The sequence below is a fragment of the Falco naumanni genome, chromosome 3 (assembly GCF_017639655.2).
Source record: "Falco naumanni isolate bFalNau1 chromosome 3, bFalNau1.pat, whole genome shotgun sequence".
NCBI classification, from domain to species: domain Eukaryota; kingdom Metazoa; phylum Chordata; class Aves; order Falconiformes; family Falconidae; genus Falco; species Falco naumanni.
The window spans coordinates 43,903,590-43,924,896 of NC_054056.1; the positions used below are offsets into that span (position 1 = coordinate 43,903,590).

General features: G+C 42.8%; 1 protein-coding gene across 3 annotated transcripts in view; it reads left to right on the forward strand.

The window, feature by feature from the left end:
• The first annotated feature begins 6,955 nt into the window (after window positions 1-6,955).
• Window positions 6,956-21,307, forward strand: part of FHOD3 (formin homology 2 domain containing 3) — a 415,861-nt gene continuing 401,509 nt past the window's right edge. For all 3 annotated transcript variants that reach the window (XM_040587702.1, XM_040587700.1, XM_040587701.1), the window contains exon 1: window positions 6,956-7,554. In XM_040587702.1, the coding sequence (XP_040443636.1) occupies window positions 7,390-7,554 (165 nt within the window). In that variant the 5' untranslated portion in view covers window positions 6,956-7,389. The remainder of the gene's footprint in view (window positions 7,555-21,307) is intronic.

The following is a 21,307-nucleotide window of genomic DNA, read 5'->3' on the forward strand; positions in this document are numbered from 1 at the left end:
TTGTGCTTTATTCTTTATCCAACTTAAATGAAATTACCAACTTCCATTTACAAGCCAAAAGAAATCCATTTGAACAATGCTTTCAGCTGACTATTGGGCAGGAAATGTTGGAAATTTTGGGGAGGTCCTTACAGAATTTTCCATATCAGGCCAGACAATTGGTCCATCATAGTCTCATCTTGCTTCTGGAAATAGCCTTTGCCTCACAAGCTCTGTGAAGACAAAGTTCAGCAAACCCCTGTAACCACTGTGCTGTAATCCGTCAGTGTACAAGATACGGCACAGAACAAGGAGGAAAATTAAGAAAGGCAAGCTCTAACTACACTATTCTCTAAAATTAACTTCTCAAAATGGATCAAATGGCTTTTCAAGTCAAAAGCCAGACTGTATTAGAATATAGGCTAGTATATGTTCGGTAAACTCGAAGTGAGGAATCCAGAACAGAAATAGAAAATGCTTGTGGCCATTTCCTCCTGTGATGTTCTTGCAGCATGGAATCAGACCTTGCTTTCACTTTTATTTGCAGTCAGTTCAGTAACTTTCTGAGTTGCAAGAAACTCTGCAGTCTGTCTTCTGCTCTCCAAGTTTTCTTTCCAGCACTTCTGCAGCCTAACTCAGCAACGTCTCCATCTGAGCACGATCTGCAGGCTCTGAGGTCTCTGCTGTGACCCTTGCTCTCTGCCTTGCCATAGTCCTCCAGCTCTGCAGCCTCCTCCCCCTCAACCTAATCAGCCACTTCCAGGAAAGTAGCAACATCCATGGCCCCTGTAGGAATCCACCCAGCTTCTTTTTTTTTTTTTTTTTTTTAAGGACGATAATGAAAAATGGACAGAAATTCTATAAAAGACACACCACAGTGATGAAAGGAGAACTTTGATTTGAAGGTGGAGTATTTGTCTGATTTTAATGGCCAGCTTTGGAGAATCAGTCAACTGTTTCAAAAATCACATATTATTACAGTCCTGTAACATTACCAACAGTAAAAGATCCCACAAGCAGAAATAGCTCTTAAGGGATGCTTGTTTGTTCCTGTTATCTCACATCTATGTCCTCTGGCACCTTAGACACGTTTGTGGCCTCACTGACATCCATGGGCTTGAGAGCTTAAGCTGTTAGAGTTAACTGGAATTTGATAAAGCATTGATTGGTTAGAAGTTTGTTGTGTAGGGCTATTAAGAGTAAACAGCAGGAAGTATTCCCTTTAGAATCAGAGAAATTTATTTTGCACACATATATACATGCTTACACTGATGCAGAATAAATTATTTTCAGAACAATTTTTACATTACAACTTCGTATGTTACATGTCTTTCCTTTCTGGAAAAAATCAGGGCCGAGTAGCAGAGAAGGCTGGTTTCTGCAAGCTCACCCCTTCACTTAGTGAGGCACTTAAAGTGAATCCGTGGCTTGAGGACTCAGGCAACGGGTTATCATGATTAAGCCCTGTAAATGCTACCACAGTAAAATTCCAGTGCAATGTTAAAGTCACTCCCAGCGACAATTTTCAGAGTCTTACTACACGTGTTTCCTCCTCTGTGCAGCCTGGTGTTAGCTGCAGAACATCCATCCATCCCAAGCTGAGGTCACTGTCAGCTGCACTTTTAACACATAAAGTGTCTTAGAGGTTTTGAAATCTGCTTGTAGGCAGCTCAGACTTGGACAGCCATCAGTGGTGGTTACTTTTGACTTCATCTCCAGTTCGTCTGGTAACACTCCATCCATAAAACAGGGGTAAAATGACTTCATCCCTGCAGAGGAGCACTGTGAAAATAAAATAATAAATAGTTGTGAAGCATTTATCTGTTATAGGACTGAGCACTGAAGGAAATCTCTTCAGGAAATTAGTTCTGTCATCAGAACGGGGTTTAAGTAGCATGCAATGGATATGGCAGGAGGCCTTGAGCATTAAATGGTGAAATAAAATATCTGTACACATGAATTAATCCCCCTTGCCTGTGTGCCAAAGGAGGAAGGAGTCCTGTAAGAGACTGCAAGTGTGCTTGTGTAATCAAAGACTGTATTAAACGGCAATGCGCAGTGTGCACATCATAGAAACCTTACTTTTCCACCCCTTCAGCAGCGGTTACATCTTTAAGACCTGGCTACCTCAGAGGAAGACCTTGTGCAGAAGAAAGCGAACTCTAGGATCACTGTCAGAACATATTTCCTGGGGTGGTATGATCCGTGGATCCAGGACTTGGTTTTTACATATCTGTGCAGGATCTCTGGACGTTGAGTGATTTATGCATGGTGTACCTCAAACTCACCCTCACCACCAAACTACACTATTAGCCAGTGTTAGTAGCATACAGTATTCATATATAGTATCAGCCAGCCATCGTAGGAGAACAATTTTCTGTAAGAATCAACTGAATTAAAATGTGTGATTCTCCAATTAAAGCTTGATTCAAACCACTGACAATCTTTGGGGCCATTACAAGTCTGGAGCTCCCAAAGGAAACATTTTTCTGTTAAGGTCAGCTTTTCTGTGGATGTTTTTTTGTGATATGTTGTGATATGTGGATGTTTTTTGCCATATAACACCCAATTCAGTTCCCATTGCAATCAGTAGAAAACCACTTCTGTAAAAAGAATATGATAACTAGAATTGTATCCTTGATCTGCCAGCTCCTCAGGTTCCCCATCTGCAGGGCAAGAATAAACAGTCAACATTTAATGGTAGTAAAGCACTTTGAGATCCTTGGAAGAAGGAGGCCAAAATTCACAGTATTATTCTTGGTCTTGTGACAGACTGGATTTCACTTACACACCATTATGTTGAGAAGTGTTATTTGCCTGTCCATGCTAACAATGACAATAAATCACGCTCCACACTTCACTAAGAGAACGAAGCGTTATTTACAGATTATAGGGTGGATAAGGCAGAAATACTGTTCCCATCACTGAGTAAAGGATCTGTCAGCACTTTCAGTACCATACTTTAATTCCAGTGGTTTGCAAGACCATTCTAATTACCATTACCAAAGAGACTGCTATTTTTCAGCTTTATTAATGTTAAGTGAAGTAATCATGGAATTTAAAATTGCTTTTGTTCTCCCATAACTAATATTGGCTTGAACATGAAAATAATGAAATTTGAAAGCAGTTCAATTTGTCCAAAAGAATGAAATAAAGAAGTTAAAGGACTGGCCACTTCACATGCTTACATTGTAATCTCATGATCATCCATCTAGATCTGTACTGACGTGATGATATACCAGAAAAACTAATATTCCTGTGGAGCTAGTCCAATTGCTCTGATACCCAGTATCATTTTTTAAAATGGCTTAAATACATATTTACATTGTGTCTGGGTGGTCCTTGGGTTAAAGAATATGCTTTTGATAACTTTCCATCAAATGCATATTTTTTACTTTTAATAAAAAAAAAGGAAATTAAAGACAAAAACCTATGTTATTTTAACATTCAGGTTTCAGAAGTAATGAAATTCAAATTTAAGCTTGACACACCATCCTAACTCATTCAGCAATCTATTTTTAGGAAATGCCAATAATGGGATGAGTTAAGAAAAGTAAATCAGCCCTAAATGAAAACTCCTAAGTTACATTTCATTCCTGAAAAATGGATGCATGTGAAGGATTTTCCCCTGAAGTTTTTGTAAAAAAAACTTGGGAGCTTAAAACTGGGAACATTATTTGACTGTGTGCAGGCTTTGTTTCTTGGAAAGGACTTGCGAGATGGACTCGGGGACCCCAGGGTCAGCAAGTACACAGCCCATCTCAGTTGCCTGCCCTGGCAAGGGGATTCACTAGTCCGCAATACCACCAAAGGCAGAAAGACCACAGCTTGGACTTCACTGAGGATTCTCCAGAGCTCCTCCTGAACACTGTTCATTCAGCATGACTGAGGAAAATGCTCCCTCTCTCTGATAAGGCCTTACCTTCTGTGATGAGGAACAGGGTTAGACAATCACATACACTGTTCTTGTTGTGCCTCTGATTGTCTTTCCAGAAGCAATCCTGTGGTGCCTCATGCCGTGTATTCCTGACGGCCAGTATCTGGCTGTTCGTTTGTATTTTACTGTGTGTTAAGGTCTTTTAAAAGCCATCTATGTTCATTTAAAAGGCTGCAGTGGGACAGCAAGAAGGCAAGTTGACTGCTTGCCTTGTTTTAGCTGCTGCACTAGATAAAATGAAACCTTGCAGGAGGAGCGGGAGAGGGAGCACCCTCCTGCAGGCTGCAAAGGAGACAGGGTGTGAGGGAAGTTTTCCAAGGACAAGGTACAGCTTTGCAGCAGGAGCAGAAACTGGTGACTAGAAGAGGAAGAAGCAAACTATACAGAGCCCTGGCTCAGGCTGATGGAAAGAGACTGCAGATTCAGGAGGCCTCTAAATAATATGTAGAAAGGTGGAAAGCCATTCAAATACAGAGTTTAGATGCGTATCTCTCCCTCTACACACACGCACTCACACACACATGCACACTGACCTTGTCATGTTATTCTGTTTCATCCAGCAGATCTGTTTTCTCTTTCCACCTCTATTGATTTAACTCAAATTGAAACAAAATCGAGCTTCTGAAATTCGAAAGTCCATAGTGGTCTGGGGATGTTTACACTTGGGAAAAAGTATCGATAGATGCACCTCAAAGCTCTGGCTGACTCAGGATCCTCTCATGTTTGTATCGCTCTATTTCCTTTCTGCAGCGTGGTCATAAAATGTATCTCCAGTAGCCACCTTGTATTTAGAAATCCAGTTGAAGATCATAACATACAACGTCTAATTCTTCCTTGTGGGATTTAGAGTCTGTGGCTAGACATTTTTGTACTGAGCCTTACAGTTATCTGATCTCTGTTGGCTCCAAGGATTGCGCTCATCCTTTGTTTTCCTTTTCAGGTATTGGAGGAAAGATAGCTGACGGTGTTACATAGACTCTATACAAAATCATGGCTTCCATGATTTATTTACTCAGCCCTCCAAGCATTAATGCCTCTGCAATGAGACAAACGCCATACATTAATTTAGCAAAAGTCAGGATTAGTGCAATGAATAGCAAATATAGCAACCTCATGCCACTTCATTGATTAGCAGAAAACGTACAAATTCATTTTTAAAGAAATGAAAGTTTAATATATATAGTAATTAAATAAATAATGATTAACAAAGCCAAAATACTCTGTTTAATTTTAGCTTTACATGGTGGCAAAAATATATAACATAAATAAACAGACAAATATGCAGAGATACTGTTTTCTCTAGAAACTAAATTATGGGTACTAAAGTAGATACAGACATATATTTCTTTGTAAAATATGAATTTTAAATCACTTAGATACAAACGTAAAAATCAGGACTTCACCACGTATAACATCCAATAGAGCATGAGAATCACAACCAAGAGGTGGTGACGAGAAGTGGGGTGAGACAACCCATAGGCCCTAAGGTGTGGGAAAAGTAAAAAAGAAGTGGATAAAACATGGGCAGTGAAGTATCTGAAATGGCAAGATAGCTTCTGGGTTTTAAAATCCTTCTTGATTTTAGCAGTCTTTATGCTAGATGGTTTTTTTTCTGAAAATACCCATAACTGCTGGGAAAATTGAATCATGACAAATTAGTCCTGAGAATAACAGAAAAAAAAAAAAAAAAAAAAGAACAGACCACATGTGGACAGAAATCCCCTTTTGTCCCAGTGCTGACAAATACTCCCAAAACAATAATCATTTTGGGAGGAAACAGTTGCTTCATGCAAACACTATGATCTAGAGGTCATGCTTTCTTGCTTAAGACACATTTCTGTGATAAATCCCCCGTTTCTCACAGTGTTACAGCTTTTGTCGCACAGCCCTCTCCGTGAAGGACAAAAGGATTGGCAGTTACGAACCACAGCCATAAAGTATGGTGCATCCTTTTGGGTAGATGCTCAGCCTGTGCAAATATAGCTCTTCCCCCAGGACGGCAAGACCCTTCTTTCTCTGGATTTCACCTGTAATTTATTTCACAGTCCTTCTCCTGTGTCCCATGCCCCAAGGGTGAAGACCAGGGCACGTGCACCCCTGATCCGCACAGATGAGGTTGCAGAATTGGCAACACAGCACAGATTCAGCTGGAAGAGCGGGATGCCATGCTCCGTGCCTGTCCCGGTGCCCAGCACCGCGTCCCTGCCTTCCCCCATGACAGGGACAGGGCAGGCCTGAGGCAAGAGGACAGCCGAGGTGCACGGCTCAGTCCTGCTGGGACCGGGGAGCCCGCCCAGGCCCTATGCTATGTACAGCCCTCATGGCAAAGAGGGTTTTGCACAAATACAGAGCAACCCACCCAACGATCTTGGTCGAATACCCAGGCTTCAAGTCAGTTTCTAATAAATAAGTAAATAAATAAGTAAATAAGTAAATAAATAAAATTTTTGAAGCAGGTATTATCTACAGCTTCCTTTTTCAACTGGATAAATATGCTACTGAAGATTAAGGACACTCGGGACGTGTGTGACAGCAGGACGAAGCTCAGTACCCGCGCACCGGCGGCGGGCATGGCGCTGTGCCCCCGCCGCACTGTGACGGGCTGGGCCGGCCCTGGCCGCCCCCCGCCCGCCGCCCGCCGCCCCTCTCCGCCCGCTCCCGCCAGAAGGGCCGTGGCGGGGCGCGGTGCCCCGGGCGGCAGCCGTTGTCCCGCCCTGCAGCCAACGTCCCCCAGCCCCGAGAGGGGAGAGGTGCAGGGGGAGGGTCCCTGCTGCCTGCCCCATCCCCCCTGCCGCGGCGGGAGAGGCTAGCGGCCCTGCTCGCTTGCTCTTCCCCCTCCACGCGGCGCGGCGGAGGCGGGGGATTCCGGGCGGGCTCCCCTTGCCGCCCGGCTCAGGACGTCTCCTCAGGCCGGGGGGAGGAGGGGGCCGCCTGGGCGCCCTTGAGGGCGGCGCCGACGGTGGCCGCGGGGGGGCGCTGGCCGCCCTCTGCCCGGCGCTGCTGGGCTGCTGTGCCGGCCGCGGCAGTCCCGCTGTCCGCTCGGCGCGCAGCGGCCGGGCATGGGGGAGCTGCTCCTGCTGCTGCCGCTGCCGCCGCTGCTGCCGCTCTGCCCGCGCCCTGCGGCTCCGGCGCCGCCTCCTTTCTCGGCCTGAAGCGCGCCCGTACTCGTGGATCCCGGCGGGGAAGGGGCCATGGGCCGCCTCCCGGAGGCGCGGCGGCTGTGAGGCGGCCGGCGCTCGCTTGGGGAGCCGGGAGGCTGCCGGCCGGCCAGCCTGCGCCGGGGGGGCTGCGGCTGGGAGGGGAGTGCCGCTCGCAGCCGGCGGCCCGCCTGCACGCAGCACCTTGGTGCCGGTGACTCGGGGGTGCCGGTGACTCGGGGGTGCCGGTGACTCGGAGGTGCCGGTGACTCGGGGGTGCCCGCTGCCCCACCCGCGCCCCCGCCGCGCCCGGCCGCGGCGGTGGATGGACGCGCCATGGCCACGCTGGTGTGCAGGGTGCAGCTGCTGGATGACACCGACCCCTTCAACAGCACCAACTTCCCCGAGCCCACCCGGCCGCCGCTGTACACCTTCCGGGAGGACATCCCGCTCGCCACCCAGCTGGCCGGGGTGCACCGCCTCCTCCGCGCCCCGCAGAAGGTACCGGGGGCTTGGGGCTGGGGGTGGGGGGCACCGGGCTGAGGACAGCGGCCTCCCCGCGGGAGCCCGGCGGCGGGGCGGACAGGCCGAGAGGCGGCGGGCAGCGCCCGGGCTCCGCGCCCGGCCGAGGGGCTGCACCGCGGCGTCGGGGCCGCCGCTCCCGTGCTCCGCCGGCGCTGCCCCCCCGGCCCGGCAGCATCGGCGTCTCCCTGAGTCCTGGGGAGAGGTCGGGGGCGCGCCGGAGGGGGACCCCCGTCGCCCCCGTCTGTTCCCAAACTGCCCTGAAGGGCAGCTACTGCCTCTGCTTTAGCTGTAGCTGCTGTTCGTTTTCCTCGGGAGAGGAAAAAAAAAAAAAAACCCAACAAAACCCCACCAAACGAAAGCCCTAGCTGGGTGTCAAATACTACGTGCCCGACCCTTGCTAGCAATGTCTGGATATCTGGGGATACCGAGGAAGAAACGTGCTGTTTGAGGGCAGCCGAGCTGTGAGGATCAGGGTCGCGCAGGCGGGATCCTTTGCTGTGGTAAGGTTTAATGAGCTAGGCAGTTACAGCCAGGGCTTTGGTAAAAATAGCTGTGCGTCTGCTGCCCTTGGAACAATTGGTACTGCTGGTCCCTCTTGCGAAAAGCTGCAGCGTGTTAGTGCCGTGGCCCTTGTCAAATCTTAACTATCTCTTCTTGCATACTTCTTCAAATACATATGTTGGCATATTGTAGTTCTGCCCTTGAAGTCAAGCAGCTTGGCATGATCCTTGAATTTTCAGTTTTCAAAGCAATGCCATTGATTGACATAATAATAATGTCTTTTCATTATTATCTTGTATCTGCACATTAGTTCTGCAGAGTGCACCGAAGAAAAAAGGAAAAAATGCCCACTTCTTTTTTCCTTCCCAGAAGAAAACAAAGTAAAAGTTGTAAAACTTTTCTCTGCTCATTGGTGAAGTGGGAGGAAAATACTCTCTTCACCATCACTTGTTCTTGGGAGCTTGCAGGAAGATGACAAAGGGCTGTGTGTGCCCTTAGATTTAAGGATATCCAAAACCCCATTAAAGTATTTTAGAGAAAAGCGCTTGGAGCAGACAGAATTTTTGCATTTGTAGAACGGTTCCTCACATAATAGTTGCCAAGGATACAGCATCCAGCAAACAGAGCTCTGCCTAACGCACAAAACCTTTGGAAGCTCTTGGTGTGCTGGGTCAATTCTGTTTTCATGTGCTCAGTCGTCCCCAATTCAGAGGCTGGTCCCATTGTTTTCAAGGGAGGCTTTTTTTAGGAGTCAGAGCTAATTAAGGGAAAGGCAGGATGAATTCTGACACCTAATGAAGTAAATAAAATAATAGTGTAAAATCTGGATTTACACTTAATTCAACCTAATTTTCAAGGATGTTCGACTATGTTGTGCTTTGTGTTTACTTTGAGTTCAATACTGTCTTGGCATATTTTTTTTTTTAACCGTATACTAACCAAAACCTCCCCACAGTTTAGTATCTTAGGAATCACCCAAAATCCATGTCCACTTCTATACGTTTAAGTCTTGCCCTGCATTTCAGCGTGCAGCATGTTTCTCAAGCTTAATTAACGTTTGGGAACTGGATTTGGAGACTTTGGATGAAAGATGGCCTGTCTCTAGAGGTGCTGTAAACCTAGCTATTGAAAGAGCTACTCTGCTAAAGGCAGGTCCTGGCCCAGTGACTTGTTAATCTGAGGTTATGACTCTTGCAAACATTTTGTTTCTGCTGTTGCAGTCATGTGGGAAGGCTCATTGAAATCTCCGTACATTACTACAGTTACGTTTGTTCTACAGAACCAGGGCCTTTTGTTTCTAGAATGCCTTAATTTTATCTCTTGGTCTTCTCTTAGCTTCTACAGAAGAAGAAAGGGGGTGTGTGGGGGGAATGTTGATGAGATTTGTTTACCTTTAGTAGTTATACTGAAAGCTTAGTTCTTCGTGTGCGCTTGCAGTTAGTGCTACCTTTGTGTTTGGCAGTACATCTTTGTGATTTTGTAGAACCAATTGAGTTGTGTCACTTTTTAAGGACAGGCTTTCCATTTTCTTTTTTGGAGGTGGGGATATTCTTTCTGCAGCTTTTCCTCAAGACGGTATTGACTTGGTCTCTAGAAGATCACCACATTTGTTGACTGAGAATGATTTTGCTCCATTTCTTCCAGAGATCAGGATACACTGTGAGCTCAGAGGAATGCAGCTATCAAAGCAGAGTGTAGGTTGAAATTCAGGTGTCAGTTCATGTTGACACGTTTGGGGCTTGACTGATTACCTTTGAAAATTAGTGAGCTAATGGATTGATGGTCCATTTAGTATCTATATTATGTGACTAGAGCAAAATATTTTGAAACAGACTTAAAATGTATTTGAGGTGTAAACTCCTAATGCTGATGTCTAAATCATTCCTGAGATCTTATAAACTGTTGGGTTTCTTGCTAGCGTGTTCAAATGATCAATGCTAGTTTTCTTTCACCAGTTTTTATGTTACCATCTTTTGACTTGGATGAATATTCACATATTCTCTGGACAGATGTGCCAGCTTGCTGCCTTCAAATCACTGCCTGGTTTGTACATCTCTTAGACAATGTATTGCTGTGGGATGTACTGGAGAGAGTGAAGTCAGTAGTGGGAATCCAGCTCTCTTCAGTGGGTGTCAGATTTCGCCATTGCTGAGTTGAAATTTGTAGTGACAATGGTGTTTCTGTAGTTAATAAAATGACTTGTATATTACAAGTCATTGTAAGCTACGTATTATAAACAATTATTAAGAAAACCATTTAAAACTCAAATGAAAAATGCTTTGTGACCTGTCATAGTATGTCATTAGTAGCCTTTTTGTAACCCACAAATGTTATAGGATGACTCCAAAGGGCAGCATTTCTTTAGTCTGGTTCTTTGGAAATAAAACTCTTGATTTCATAGGTTAGTTTTACTACTACTTCTCTTGAAACTTATAAGTGTACTGGAGTCTGGATGCAAGTCTAGATCTATGAAGTCTTCTGAGTGGCACTGTTTTTAGATCTTTGTGGGGGAGCGCTGTGAAGTTAGGTGACTGAATTCCATGAACACTGGCTAGGATGGTCTTTACCATGCTGAATACATTGAGTATCTGGATCACGTGGAGCACCTAAACTGGTTGCTCTGGAAGACTGACAAGGTTCTGCAAGCTTTCTTTGCTTGGAATTAGGTGCCTAATTGTTACCTCCTCCCTCATCTACACCCCGCCTCCCCCCGCCCCCCGCCCCCCCCCCCCCCCCCCTTTCTGTGCACACAACTCTCCCTACAGCTGTATCTCTGGATGCAGCACCTTGCTGTACCCTGTTGTGCTCATTTCTGCCTTGTGTGTGTGGCAGGTATGCCTGGTACACACGTGCTGAACTGAACCCTATGGGGCAGGGCACTGCCATCAGGAATGCCTGCCTTGGTATCCCCTGTGCTTTCAGGTACCTTGGTGCTGGATGATGACACACCATCTTAGTTGCCAATGCAATGAAGTACCACAAATTCTGTTATGGTATTTTTAGCCACACTTACAAATTATTGCTGAGTACCTAAGCTACGTTGCAGAACTTTAGTGGGTTGCTTACATTGATTTGACTACACAAGGTGCCATTTTGGATTTGGCTTTTACGGCTTTGTTTCTGAGGATTTTAGGTCTCTTACTGTCTGTTGTATGAACAAGAACTAGCTCTAATCTGGAATCTGAATTCAGATGTCCTTTTTGCCCATTGTTGTGAACTTTGGGAAAATTCAGAACTAGATCTAAATTTGTGGCTCAGGCCCAGTGCCAATAAATACGCTTTGAATCTAATTTGGTAGTTTGGGTTTGTTGGTTTTGAATTGCTTTGAGTTACTTGATACTTATGACTTGCTGACACAGGGTCGTTCAGGAGAGTGGAGATATATATATGGTCGATGTCAAGTGCTGTGCTTTTTTTAGAGGTCTTCTTCAATTATAACTTACTCATATAATTACAGCAAGCTGAGTGTGTTGCCATATTCTGTTTTCACATCCCACAGCACTGTTCAGTGTTGGGGCAGCTCTGTAAGAAAAACATGTTTACAGTAATATAGGAAATCATGCAGTCTAATTTATTAAGAAAATGTAATTGAAATACTTTGTGTAATAATGGAAAACAAAAAAAATAATATCTCACAGTGTGTATGGTATACCTGTGGTCATGGTGGAAAGGGGAGATACAGTACTATAAGGGTAATTGTTTTGACCTCCTGTTCCCTCTGAGAAAACTGGAGGCAACTTCTGTGTTTAAATCTCTTCCAAGAATTTGTAATTGGGAACAGTGTCATTCAAAAAACCAGTGGTATAAGCAAATAAATCCAATGAGCACTAGAGGGATTTGGGAGTTTCATTCATAAAGAAACCATCCAGATTTCCGTCTTCAGCTGCTGTGATTTAGCCCTAGATTAAAGCCAGGGCTGACACTGGGTCATGGTGTGATATAAACTGATAGCAGGGGCTGTTCCACTGGGTTGTGTCCTGGCATGGAGCTCAGCTCTGGGACTGAACTCGGTGCCAGGCTATATCCTGGCATCAACTTCAGGTTTTCTGAGAGCGGAAAACCTACCAGCTGGCTTCTTTTCCCTGGGTTTCCTTGAAACACAGTGGCATTAAGAAATGCCTTGGTGCACAGAGGCTAGGCAGAAGAGAGGGTGGTTTGGATCCTGATCCTGCTGGAGGTAGCAGTAAATAGAGCAGTCATTCTCTGGAGAGAGCACTTTTGGGTTAGTTGTTACGCTCTTCATGGGACCTCAAGAACAGAAGATGGAAACTAGAACATCATTATTGTTCCAGTGAAAATGAACCCACAGGCAGGGAAATCTTCTGCAAGTGTTGCTGCTGAGGACTGGAGAATATTTCAGTTGAGGGCTGTCAAGATGTCTAGGTCTTTCCTATTTTCCCTGAGGCATGTGGATATCAGGCCTCTTTCTCATCCTTTGAGAGAAGGGGGGATTTAATACAATGGTTGTTTCCAAAGTGTTCTGGATCCAGCCAAGTATTTCTGGAGCTGACAAAATCCCATGCTTCAAGAGATTGCCCCTGTAGTGGCTGTGTGCGCTTGAATTTTCCAGGGAAGTATTGAGGAGGACAGAGGGAATAGGATCCAGCTCTGTCTTCTGGCTTGAAAGCACAAGCTGCATCAGTCCTGTGTGAAACACACTGGTTCTGTGGGAGTGCAATGCCCGCCCGAAAGCACAACTGTGAAAAGGTGCCCAGTCTCCAGCAGCTTACTGTCTTCTGTGGTGTGGGCCTTCAAAGGAGCGGGGATACCGTGCAGCAGATACAAAGTAACTGTCAAATGCTAGCCTTTATCTCCGGCAGTTTAACCTAAGAGGACTTTGAAGTTCTTGCAATGTTCTTCTGACAAGTTATAGTTCAGGCAAGCTGTAGTTCAGTTCAGTTGTTTGATCTAGGCTTAAAAGCTGTATTGAAAAAGCAGAGGAACAGGCCTATCCCAGACATCTAATTCCTGAATCTGATGCTTCTCTTTTGCAAGTCTCTCAGTTTGGCGGCTTATAGGTCAAGAGTCTTTCTAGAGCTCAGTGTCAAGAATGATGGGAGTGAGCCTGGTGGTAGTTCTCAGGGTACCACTACATTTTGAAATTACAGATTGGTTAGATGCAGCCTCTGGAAACTTGCATCACCATGTGTTTACTGGAGGTCTGTAATCAAACAAAGGAGATGAATAGAAAGAAGTTAGTTATCGTACCCCAGGTTCATACTTGCAGTTGCAAATTGACATTCTCTTTCAAAACCAGTTGTAGATGCCTCTTTTTATTTCAGATTCTTCCAAAATTCTTGTATGAAGATTGCTAATGGCTCTAGTGAGCAAGAGATTAAGATTATTTCAGTCTATATCTTCGCTGGTGGAGGAATGGTCGGACAAAGATGTGAGACCTGGCATATTGCAATCTTCTCTTCTTCCTGTGCTGTCCTAAATAAGAACAAGAGTTCTAAAAACTTTCAGGAAGAGTTTTCTCTTTCCAGTGTTTGCACAGCTGTCCTGTCTTGCCAGTAATTGGGATCTAAATGAGAGTCTCTTCTTTCTCTCTGATCTTGCTCACCAGATTGTGAGGATGAATTATTACAACCCTTGTACAACTGTATGCAAGGCAGTCAGGCTGTAAGTTGCCCATCCATCACATTATCACCTATAATAATGCTATTTAGTTTTACAGTCCACTTCTTTAACCAGAATTCAGCCAGGACATGTAGGTACCTCTACTCTTTCAAACAGTGTCATATATTTTTTGGTGACGCTGAGTGGTCTGGGTCTATACACCTTCTTTGGTAAACAGTGCTTCAGTAGGCTGTACCCCTGTGCTAAGATACTACTTTATTACTGGCTCAGAGGAAGGAGTGCCAGTTACTACGTCTCTGTCATCACTTTCCACACCACCTGGATTGCATTACATTAACTTTATATTGTATTACAATTAATAGTAAGATGGCAAGGAATGTTGTTACATATTTTTAGCAGAGGAACAAGTTGGGACAAAAGTAGCAGTGAGCTCTCTAGTAGGCCCAGCTCCATAGAAACATCTGCAACCACCTGGCATATAAAATTATTGAAGTAAAGGTGAGTGAGACTTGAAAGTTCACTTTCCACATGTCATCAGCTTAACACATATATATTAAAAAAATGCATTGCAGTTTCCAATTCCAAACACTTAAAAAGAAGTAATTCTGTCATCCCCAGCATTTTAAGAATGTTATAAAAGAAAAAAAAAAAAAAAAAAGGCTTAGACCTTTTCCTTTACTTTCAGCATGACTACTTGACTTTAGTAGTCATATTGCTAAACTGACCCTCTGTTTTGTAAGTAGGATGTTGATTTGAAATGCAAAGTCCTGGAAAATTGCTAATTTTGATCCTGGATGCCTAGTCACTAGCTAAACAAGAGCAATGTATTATTATTAATCTTTTGGTCATGATTTTACATGGTAGTGCCGAGTAGGATGAATAGCAAAGAGTGGGGCGACTAGAAAACCAGCTTCATCTCCTTTTAGTTCTAGTTCTAGAGTGTCTTTTAAGGCAAAGTATGTATACTTGGAAAAATATGATTTGGACAGGCATTGCCTTCTGTTTACTCACATGTCTTACGTAACTCTTGATATCAGGAACATGAGAAAAAGCTGCATAAATAAGTTGAAATATAAAGTCAAGTCAGGTGCATGTTATTACATGCAGCAGTGGGGGTGTGTGTATGGTTTGAAGCGTTATGGTCATCAGCCACACAAATAGTTAGCTGTATCTTGTGCTTTGTGTAGGTAAACCAGTTGTATTGCTTTAACTCTATTGATACAGATAAAGCAATTTAATTTTCCTCTTGTACATAGCATGCCTGATTATGTTGGATTAAAATGCACTTACAGATACCATGTGTTTCCTTATTTAGGAAAGAAAGTTATGCCTTCATCTTGGTTTCTGTGCTATCTTCTTTTAGAAACTACAGACTATGCCAATTAAAAAACATAACTATAAGTAATATCAATTAAAAAAAAAAATATGAGACGTTTCAGCACTGTTCTTTGAAGCTAGTTACCTCAGATTTACTAATGAGACCTTCAACCTTTGTAAGTAAAATTGAGAAAATAAGTGTTTTCTTTAGGATTGTAAATATACTGTTGCAGCCACATGCAGCAGCTTCAGCTGCTGGTGAGCTGCCTGGGGATTTTGTGTCTAGCTTTTTTTGGTGGTTCTGTTATCAGCAAGGAGATGAAGTTCCTGGCCTTTCTCTGGTGGGGCTGCTCAAAGTGTTTGTTGTGAACCACCTGAGGTGGTTTGGGGGTTGGCAGAGGAGGCAGCTCTAGCTGTCATAGCTGTGCCAGCTAGGTTGCTCATCCAAGGGTCACACACAAGGTAAGGCTAGTTGCAAAAGCCCATCCTGTCTGTTTTCTTATTTCATTACTACAAGGTTATTTTACAGCAAGGTTTGCAAGGAAAGAGTATAATAGCAGCGTGTGCAACCAACAGGAATCTCATCCGTGCTAGTGAAATACCAAGTGGGGACTCATGTCTGGTTTTTGTCAGGGTGGAAAAAAAAAAAAAAAAAAGAAACAAAATTCTGAATTTTCTCTAAAGCACCAGTGATGACCCCATTCTAGCTCTGGGGTAGGTAGACATAAATAGACTTCAAATACTTGGAAACACTTGGCATTTTATGGGAAGTGGAGAAATCGAAAGAGATATAACTCTACCCTCTGTTTATGACCATACTTCAGCAGCTGTCCCTGGAACGTGACCTTTGGCTCGGCACACAAAGAGTTGTGGGTTTTTTTCTCCTTCATCTCTAGCATTGTGAGGGAGTTGGCTTGCAAAAATCTTGAGTCCTCTGCTTTCTTTATGGGAGGTCTTCGTGTCTCTGGTGGGGGAGACCCTCCCAGGTTTAGCAGGCATAGAATTAAGGGTACCTGTTGAGCTTCATTCTTTGCACCTGAGAATTGTAGCAATCCTGCAGGGCCTGAGCAATTGAAGGCAATGAGTAGCTGGAGAAGAGGGAATGACCAACAAAGGGGAGAAAGGAAATGGTGCTGTTTTCTGTGACCCTTGGAAGAAGGGGGAGATTTCTGAAAGTGAGTTTCATCTGTGCTGCCCTATTTCACAGGTAGTTTTGTGTTGTTTTTTGTTTTTTGTTTTTTTTAAAAAAATTTGGTCACTTTCAAAAGGGTGCAAGGACTGAGGGCCTGATAGTGGTGAGTTCCAAGGAAAGAAGGTGAACTGCAGGCTCACCTGTGTCTGGTTATGAAAGTGTGTTTGTCCTAAGGTTAGTGCCTTCTGAATTTTAAAAGCTTCCCTCATGAGACACGTTTTATCAAAACTTCTTTTTTAGGTGTCTTTATACGAAACTGTAATGTGGTTTGGAAATGGGTGTTTTTTGAAAAACTGTGCCTGAGGAAGAAAATGTACTGGTAAATTACACCATTTCTGCTTTTCAGTCTTTACATGTGTTTCTCTTTTGTTTTCATTATTCTTTATTTCAAGTATTCTGTATCATGCTACTAGTTGATTCAAGCTTGAATTATAAATGCAGAAGGCCTGTAACTCTCCAGTGACCACAAGTAGGGTAGGCAGGCTTTATTCACAAGTGGAAAAGCAGGGTGTAAGTAAAACATGGTATTTTATTTCAGACAGACGTGATTGATTTAACCTGTCTTAATATTCTAAATGATTAATGTATTGCAGTGATCATTGCTGGTCACAGTTGAAGGAGTCTCATTTTACTGTGAATTTTTTGTTCTGGTTTGATTATAACATATGAGATGTTTTTTCTCTTGTGGCTGTACAAGGCAGAAAGCAATGCAACTTTTCTGGATTTAGTATCTGCTGTTTTGTTTGCCTGTGACCCATGCATTCCCTTCCTGTCTTATGCAGCTTTCATTTTATATTGTAGTGCTCCTCATTATGTTTGCGTGTGTCCCCTTTCCCCACTTCTGAGCAGAAGCAAGCTTGCATTATTGAAAGTAATGCATTTAGATTTGTTATGCTTGCCTTGCAGATGATAACATGTTCTTGCTTAGATCAATTGTTGCTTTTTATAGCCTAATGAAAAAGTTAACGTCTGCAGTATTGTTTCAGCTGCTGTATGGTGGGTTATTCTGCCTTATGTGTTACTGCAGTTAAGAAGCTTCTTCTAGATGGAATCTTGGCTTAAGAAGGAAAATGAGCCATTTTTCTGATGTAGCTGAATGTTGTCGGGTCAGTGTTAGACAATGATCCTGATCTTTTAGAAGCTAAAGGAGTATAGTTTCTGAGACCTAGGCTGTGTTTCTCAGTTCAGATGTTACAGAGTTATGCTTTTAGGCTTCCTGTCTTCTTAATGGACTTTTTTTGCTTGGTTTTGAAATGTGGACAAAAAAAGCCACCAGTTATGAATGTGAATTTATGCTAAGGCTAGGGTATGCCCATATCTTTGAGTTTCTGAACTTACTGATAAGATTCTCAGAGTTCAGTTTTTCTGGTGCTTTTATTTCACTTGCTGAAGAGAAATGATCAGCACTCAAAAAAGTGCCTTTTGGAGAAATGACCACCTGTAGTAATTTTGAAATCTGGAAGCTTACGATAGTGGAGAGAATTGTCTCAGGATGCAGATATTCTTTTATAATTAGATGTGCTTTAACTTATAAGTGTGTTGAGCTTAGAAGTCTTCAGAACATGTACGTGTCTGTGTCTTTATCTTTTATCAAGTGGTCTGAAGGAAGCATCTCCTAATGCTCATCCTTACAAAGAGGAAGACAATACTCTTTAGGCTAGTAAGCTGTATCAAGAAAGATTAATAGTCTTGGGGAACTGGTAATGAAACACAACCTTACGCTTCCTCACATCACTGATTAACATTCAGCTCCAGTTTTAGTGTATGAAAGTCATTACTGTTTGATAGATCATTTAGCTATATCCTAGAGGATAAGCATTTGTGGTGTCACTTTTTTTCTTGGTTTTGGTAATCTCAAAACATTAAGTCCTATAGGTCCTATGTCTGAATCTGGCTGTTACACAGCAAGATTATTTTTTTCTTTAACTTTTTTTAAAAAGTCTGTATAGTTGCAGGGAAAAAGCCCTGAAAATGCGACTCCTGAATATTAAAAAGACAGAGAGAGTTTAACATTTTTAATTAAAAGTTAACACTTGCAAAAAAAAACTTCTTGGCTTGATGGAAAGAAGCGTAAAAATATTTTTCTTTTTTTCAGTGTTACAAAAGACAGGTATTTACAAGCATCCTTGCAAATGCTGTTTTAAAACAGGTACTGTAACTGCTCTCTTGGCACAGAAGCTCAGGAGCATGCAAGGTGAGGACTGAGTTGTCTCCCTGTTGGCAGTATTTTCGGGGCGGGATTGAAGTGGGCTGCTTTAGCTTTGTCAAAGCTAAGTCGCTTAAATAGCTGTCAATGAAAGTAAAAGGATATTGATCTCCAAGACTGCCAAAATGTTGTCCGTCTTTCATGAACACTGAATTATATTGAAAGGAATTGTACTAAAACTGTCATTTGTTTTAATGTTTTCCTTTGTGGGCTATCAATCAAGAAGGCAAGATGCCAGTGTATGCTCTGCCAATAAAGACATCCACTAGCACATGTCTGTCTAGTGCTGCTCCTCCCAACGTTGATTCCAGTTTACCATCACGTTCTCTCAACATGTTTCAACATGTAAATGCATTGGCCTATATACAGCAGTATGGCTGCCTTGGGCTTTAATCTTGGCCATTTTAAGAGTGCTGATTGAACTGCAGGCTAGAAATAGGCTTTACTCGGACATGCTGTATGCTGTCAGCTGTGTGCTGCTTGGGCAGTTTGTTGGTAACACGACATAATTAAAAGTTGGCAAAGGAATAGGTGGAACGCTGTCTGGTGATTTCTAGGATTTTATGCTTGAAGAATGCACCTCCTTAACTTGATGAAGTTGGCGAGTATAGTTACACTTCAAATAAGTAACTTATTGCATTGTTCTTCGATAGTTCTGGTAGGCTGCTAAAAGAATGCCCTTGCTTTAAAACTGTTCTTTAGATTGATGTTGCTTCTGTGGGAAAGTCATTGGTAATAGACCATAGCATTTGGAAATCATTACTGCTAGGTGTGATCTGAGTGACAAAAAGGAGATTAGAAATATTTTTCAGTGACGTGTAAGCTGAGCTATATTTACTTCCTTTATGTTGTTATGGTTTGTCACTGATATTCCCTCAAATACTTCAGAAAGATATATTCAGCTGACAAGGGGAGAATAGCTTGCTATCTTGTGAGTAGTCATCAGCTAGTGTTATTTTAAGAAGTCTCAAGGGAGATTGATTAAAATTATGCTCTCATGTTCTTCATCCACCAAATTAGATTTCTTGAAATAAAACCAGTAATCTAAATGTCTGAGATAATTAAACACCAACTTGTAAAATATAGTTTGGAGAAATATTCAAGTGGGGAAAAAAAAAAGCAAACAACCAAACAAACCACACGCACACCTATACCCCCAAACCCTCAAAACCTTTTTCCTCAGTAAATTCTTCTGAAGGAACCAGCAAGGGATGCAGGCTGCCAGGTGCTCAATCACTGTGTTTAGATGTTAAAATCAGGGAAGTGAAAACAAGCTACAAACAATTACTGTAAAAATATTACTTTCTTGGATTATTGTGTGTACACATAGACGAAATTAAAACAGTTATACCTACCTTTGTGCTCTCATGTTGGCTATTTGTCCACTTCTAAATAAGTCAAGTCAAGACCAAAGTGTGTTCTGTATGTCAGTCAGAGGAGGTTGATATTGAATTCATGCCTGCATGTTATTTTTTAACAAGCTGCCTGTTTGACAGTTTTTAAGAAAAGTGACTGACTCATGCTGCATTTCCGTGTGGTTACTAATAATTTGTATGATTTGAGTTATTCCTAAAGGCAGATTTCTAAGAGAACCAAAGGCTGATGGAGTTGAGGTGATTGTACGCAAAAAGAAAAAAAAATAAAAAGCGTGAAGGTCTATAAAGTTTCCCTGGCCTAGAAACAAGAATACAATCATGAGCAGGTTGTTAGCCAAATTCAGTATCTCTTGTAGACTGTGCTTTGTCAGTTGTAACTGTGTGAATAGGTGTTATGCCAAGGTATTTTGCAGAAGAATCTAGGAACTGAAATCCTTGTTTATTTTCAGGTATCTCTGTTAAATATTGATAGGATTTATTGTGAGAAATTCTATTTGGCAGCTTGGGGAAGTTTATGAGTGATTTGGCATGAGTGTTCTTACCAAAGTCCGTAACAGCATAGTTGTGTAACCTTGCACCTGTCCTACCAGGGAATTTGACTCTTATATTTGCTGCTGCAGTGGAACCAATTTTGGCTTGATTGTAAAGCTGTCACCACTGGGCAATGACCTGAGTGTTGCTCTTATTAGTCCACCTTTATGAGCTACTATTTGAAATGGGAAAACCTGTTTACTTAATCAGAAGCTAATTACTGTGTGTAGTTTGCTTTTGTTGTGGAGAAGGGAGGTGAGCCCAAATCCCAGCCACAGAACGCTTGTACAAACATATTGAGATGTTTGGGTGATTACAAAGGCCTTCGTAGCAAAGCAGTGTTTGTGCCATCTCTCATTCAGTATTGCAGCCTGCAATGTAGCAGAAGGTGCAAGCTCAGTTTACAGGTAATGGTGGTTTGTGAGTTGCTGTGAGTCAGCCTCCAGAAGAAGACAGATTTTGGTCATTGATAACTACTTTGTTAGTCTTGATGGATGAAACTATGGTGATGGGTATTTTGTGCATGGAACAACTGTCTTGAGTAACCAGGCCTGCTCCTTTCTTCCACCTTGGGTAACAGTGGAAGAAACCTTGCCTAGGGAAAGGCTGTACATGTTCAAGAAAAGTGCTTATTTTAAACCTGGAAATAGTATTGTAATTTCTTGGTTCTCAGAAGCAGTTTCTGGAGGGCCACCTATGAAAAGGGTGCAGCCATAACGTGCAGTGCTAACGAAAAGATAAGCTGGTAATGAAATTACATTTAAGCTGTATGTTGCAACCTAATGTTGAAAGCTTTGTGTACTCATGGCCATATTAAATTTGGGGAAATATGTATTGCAGAGATGCTTGCACTGGGTAGCATCAAGCTGACTTGCAATTTTTTGAGGTCATTAGATGAAGAGCTTCTGTTTGAATTTGTTGAAACCCCTATACACAGAAGGATATAACTAGTGGAGCTACTAGTCTAGTGCAAAAAAAAAAACCCGAACAAAACCCTTGTAACAAAGACAAAGCCTACCTTGCCCT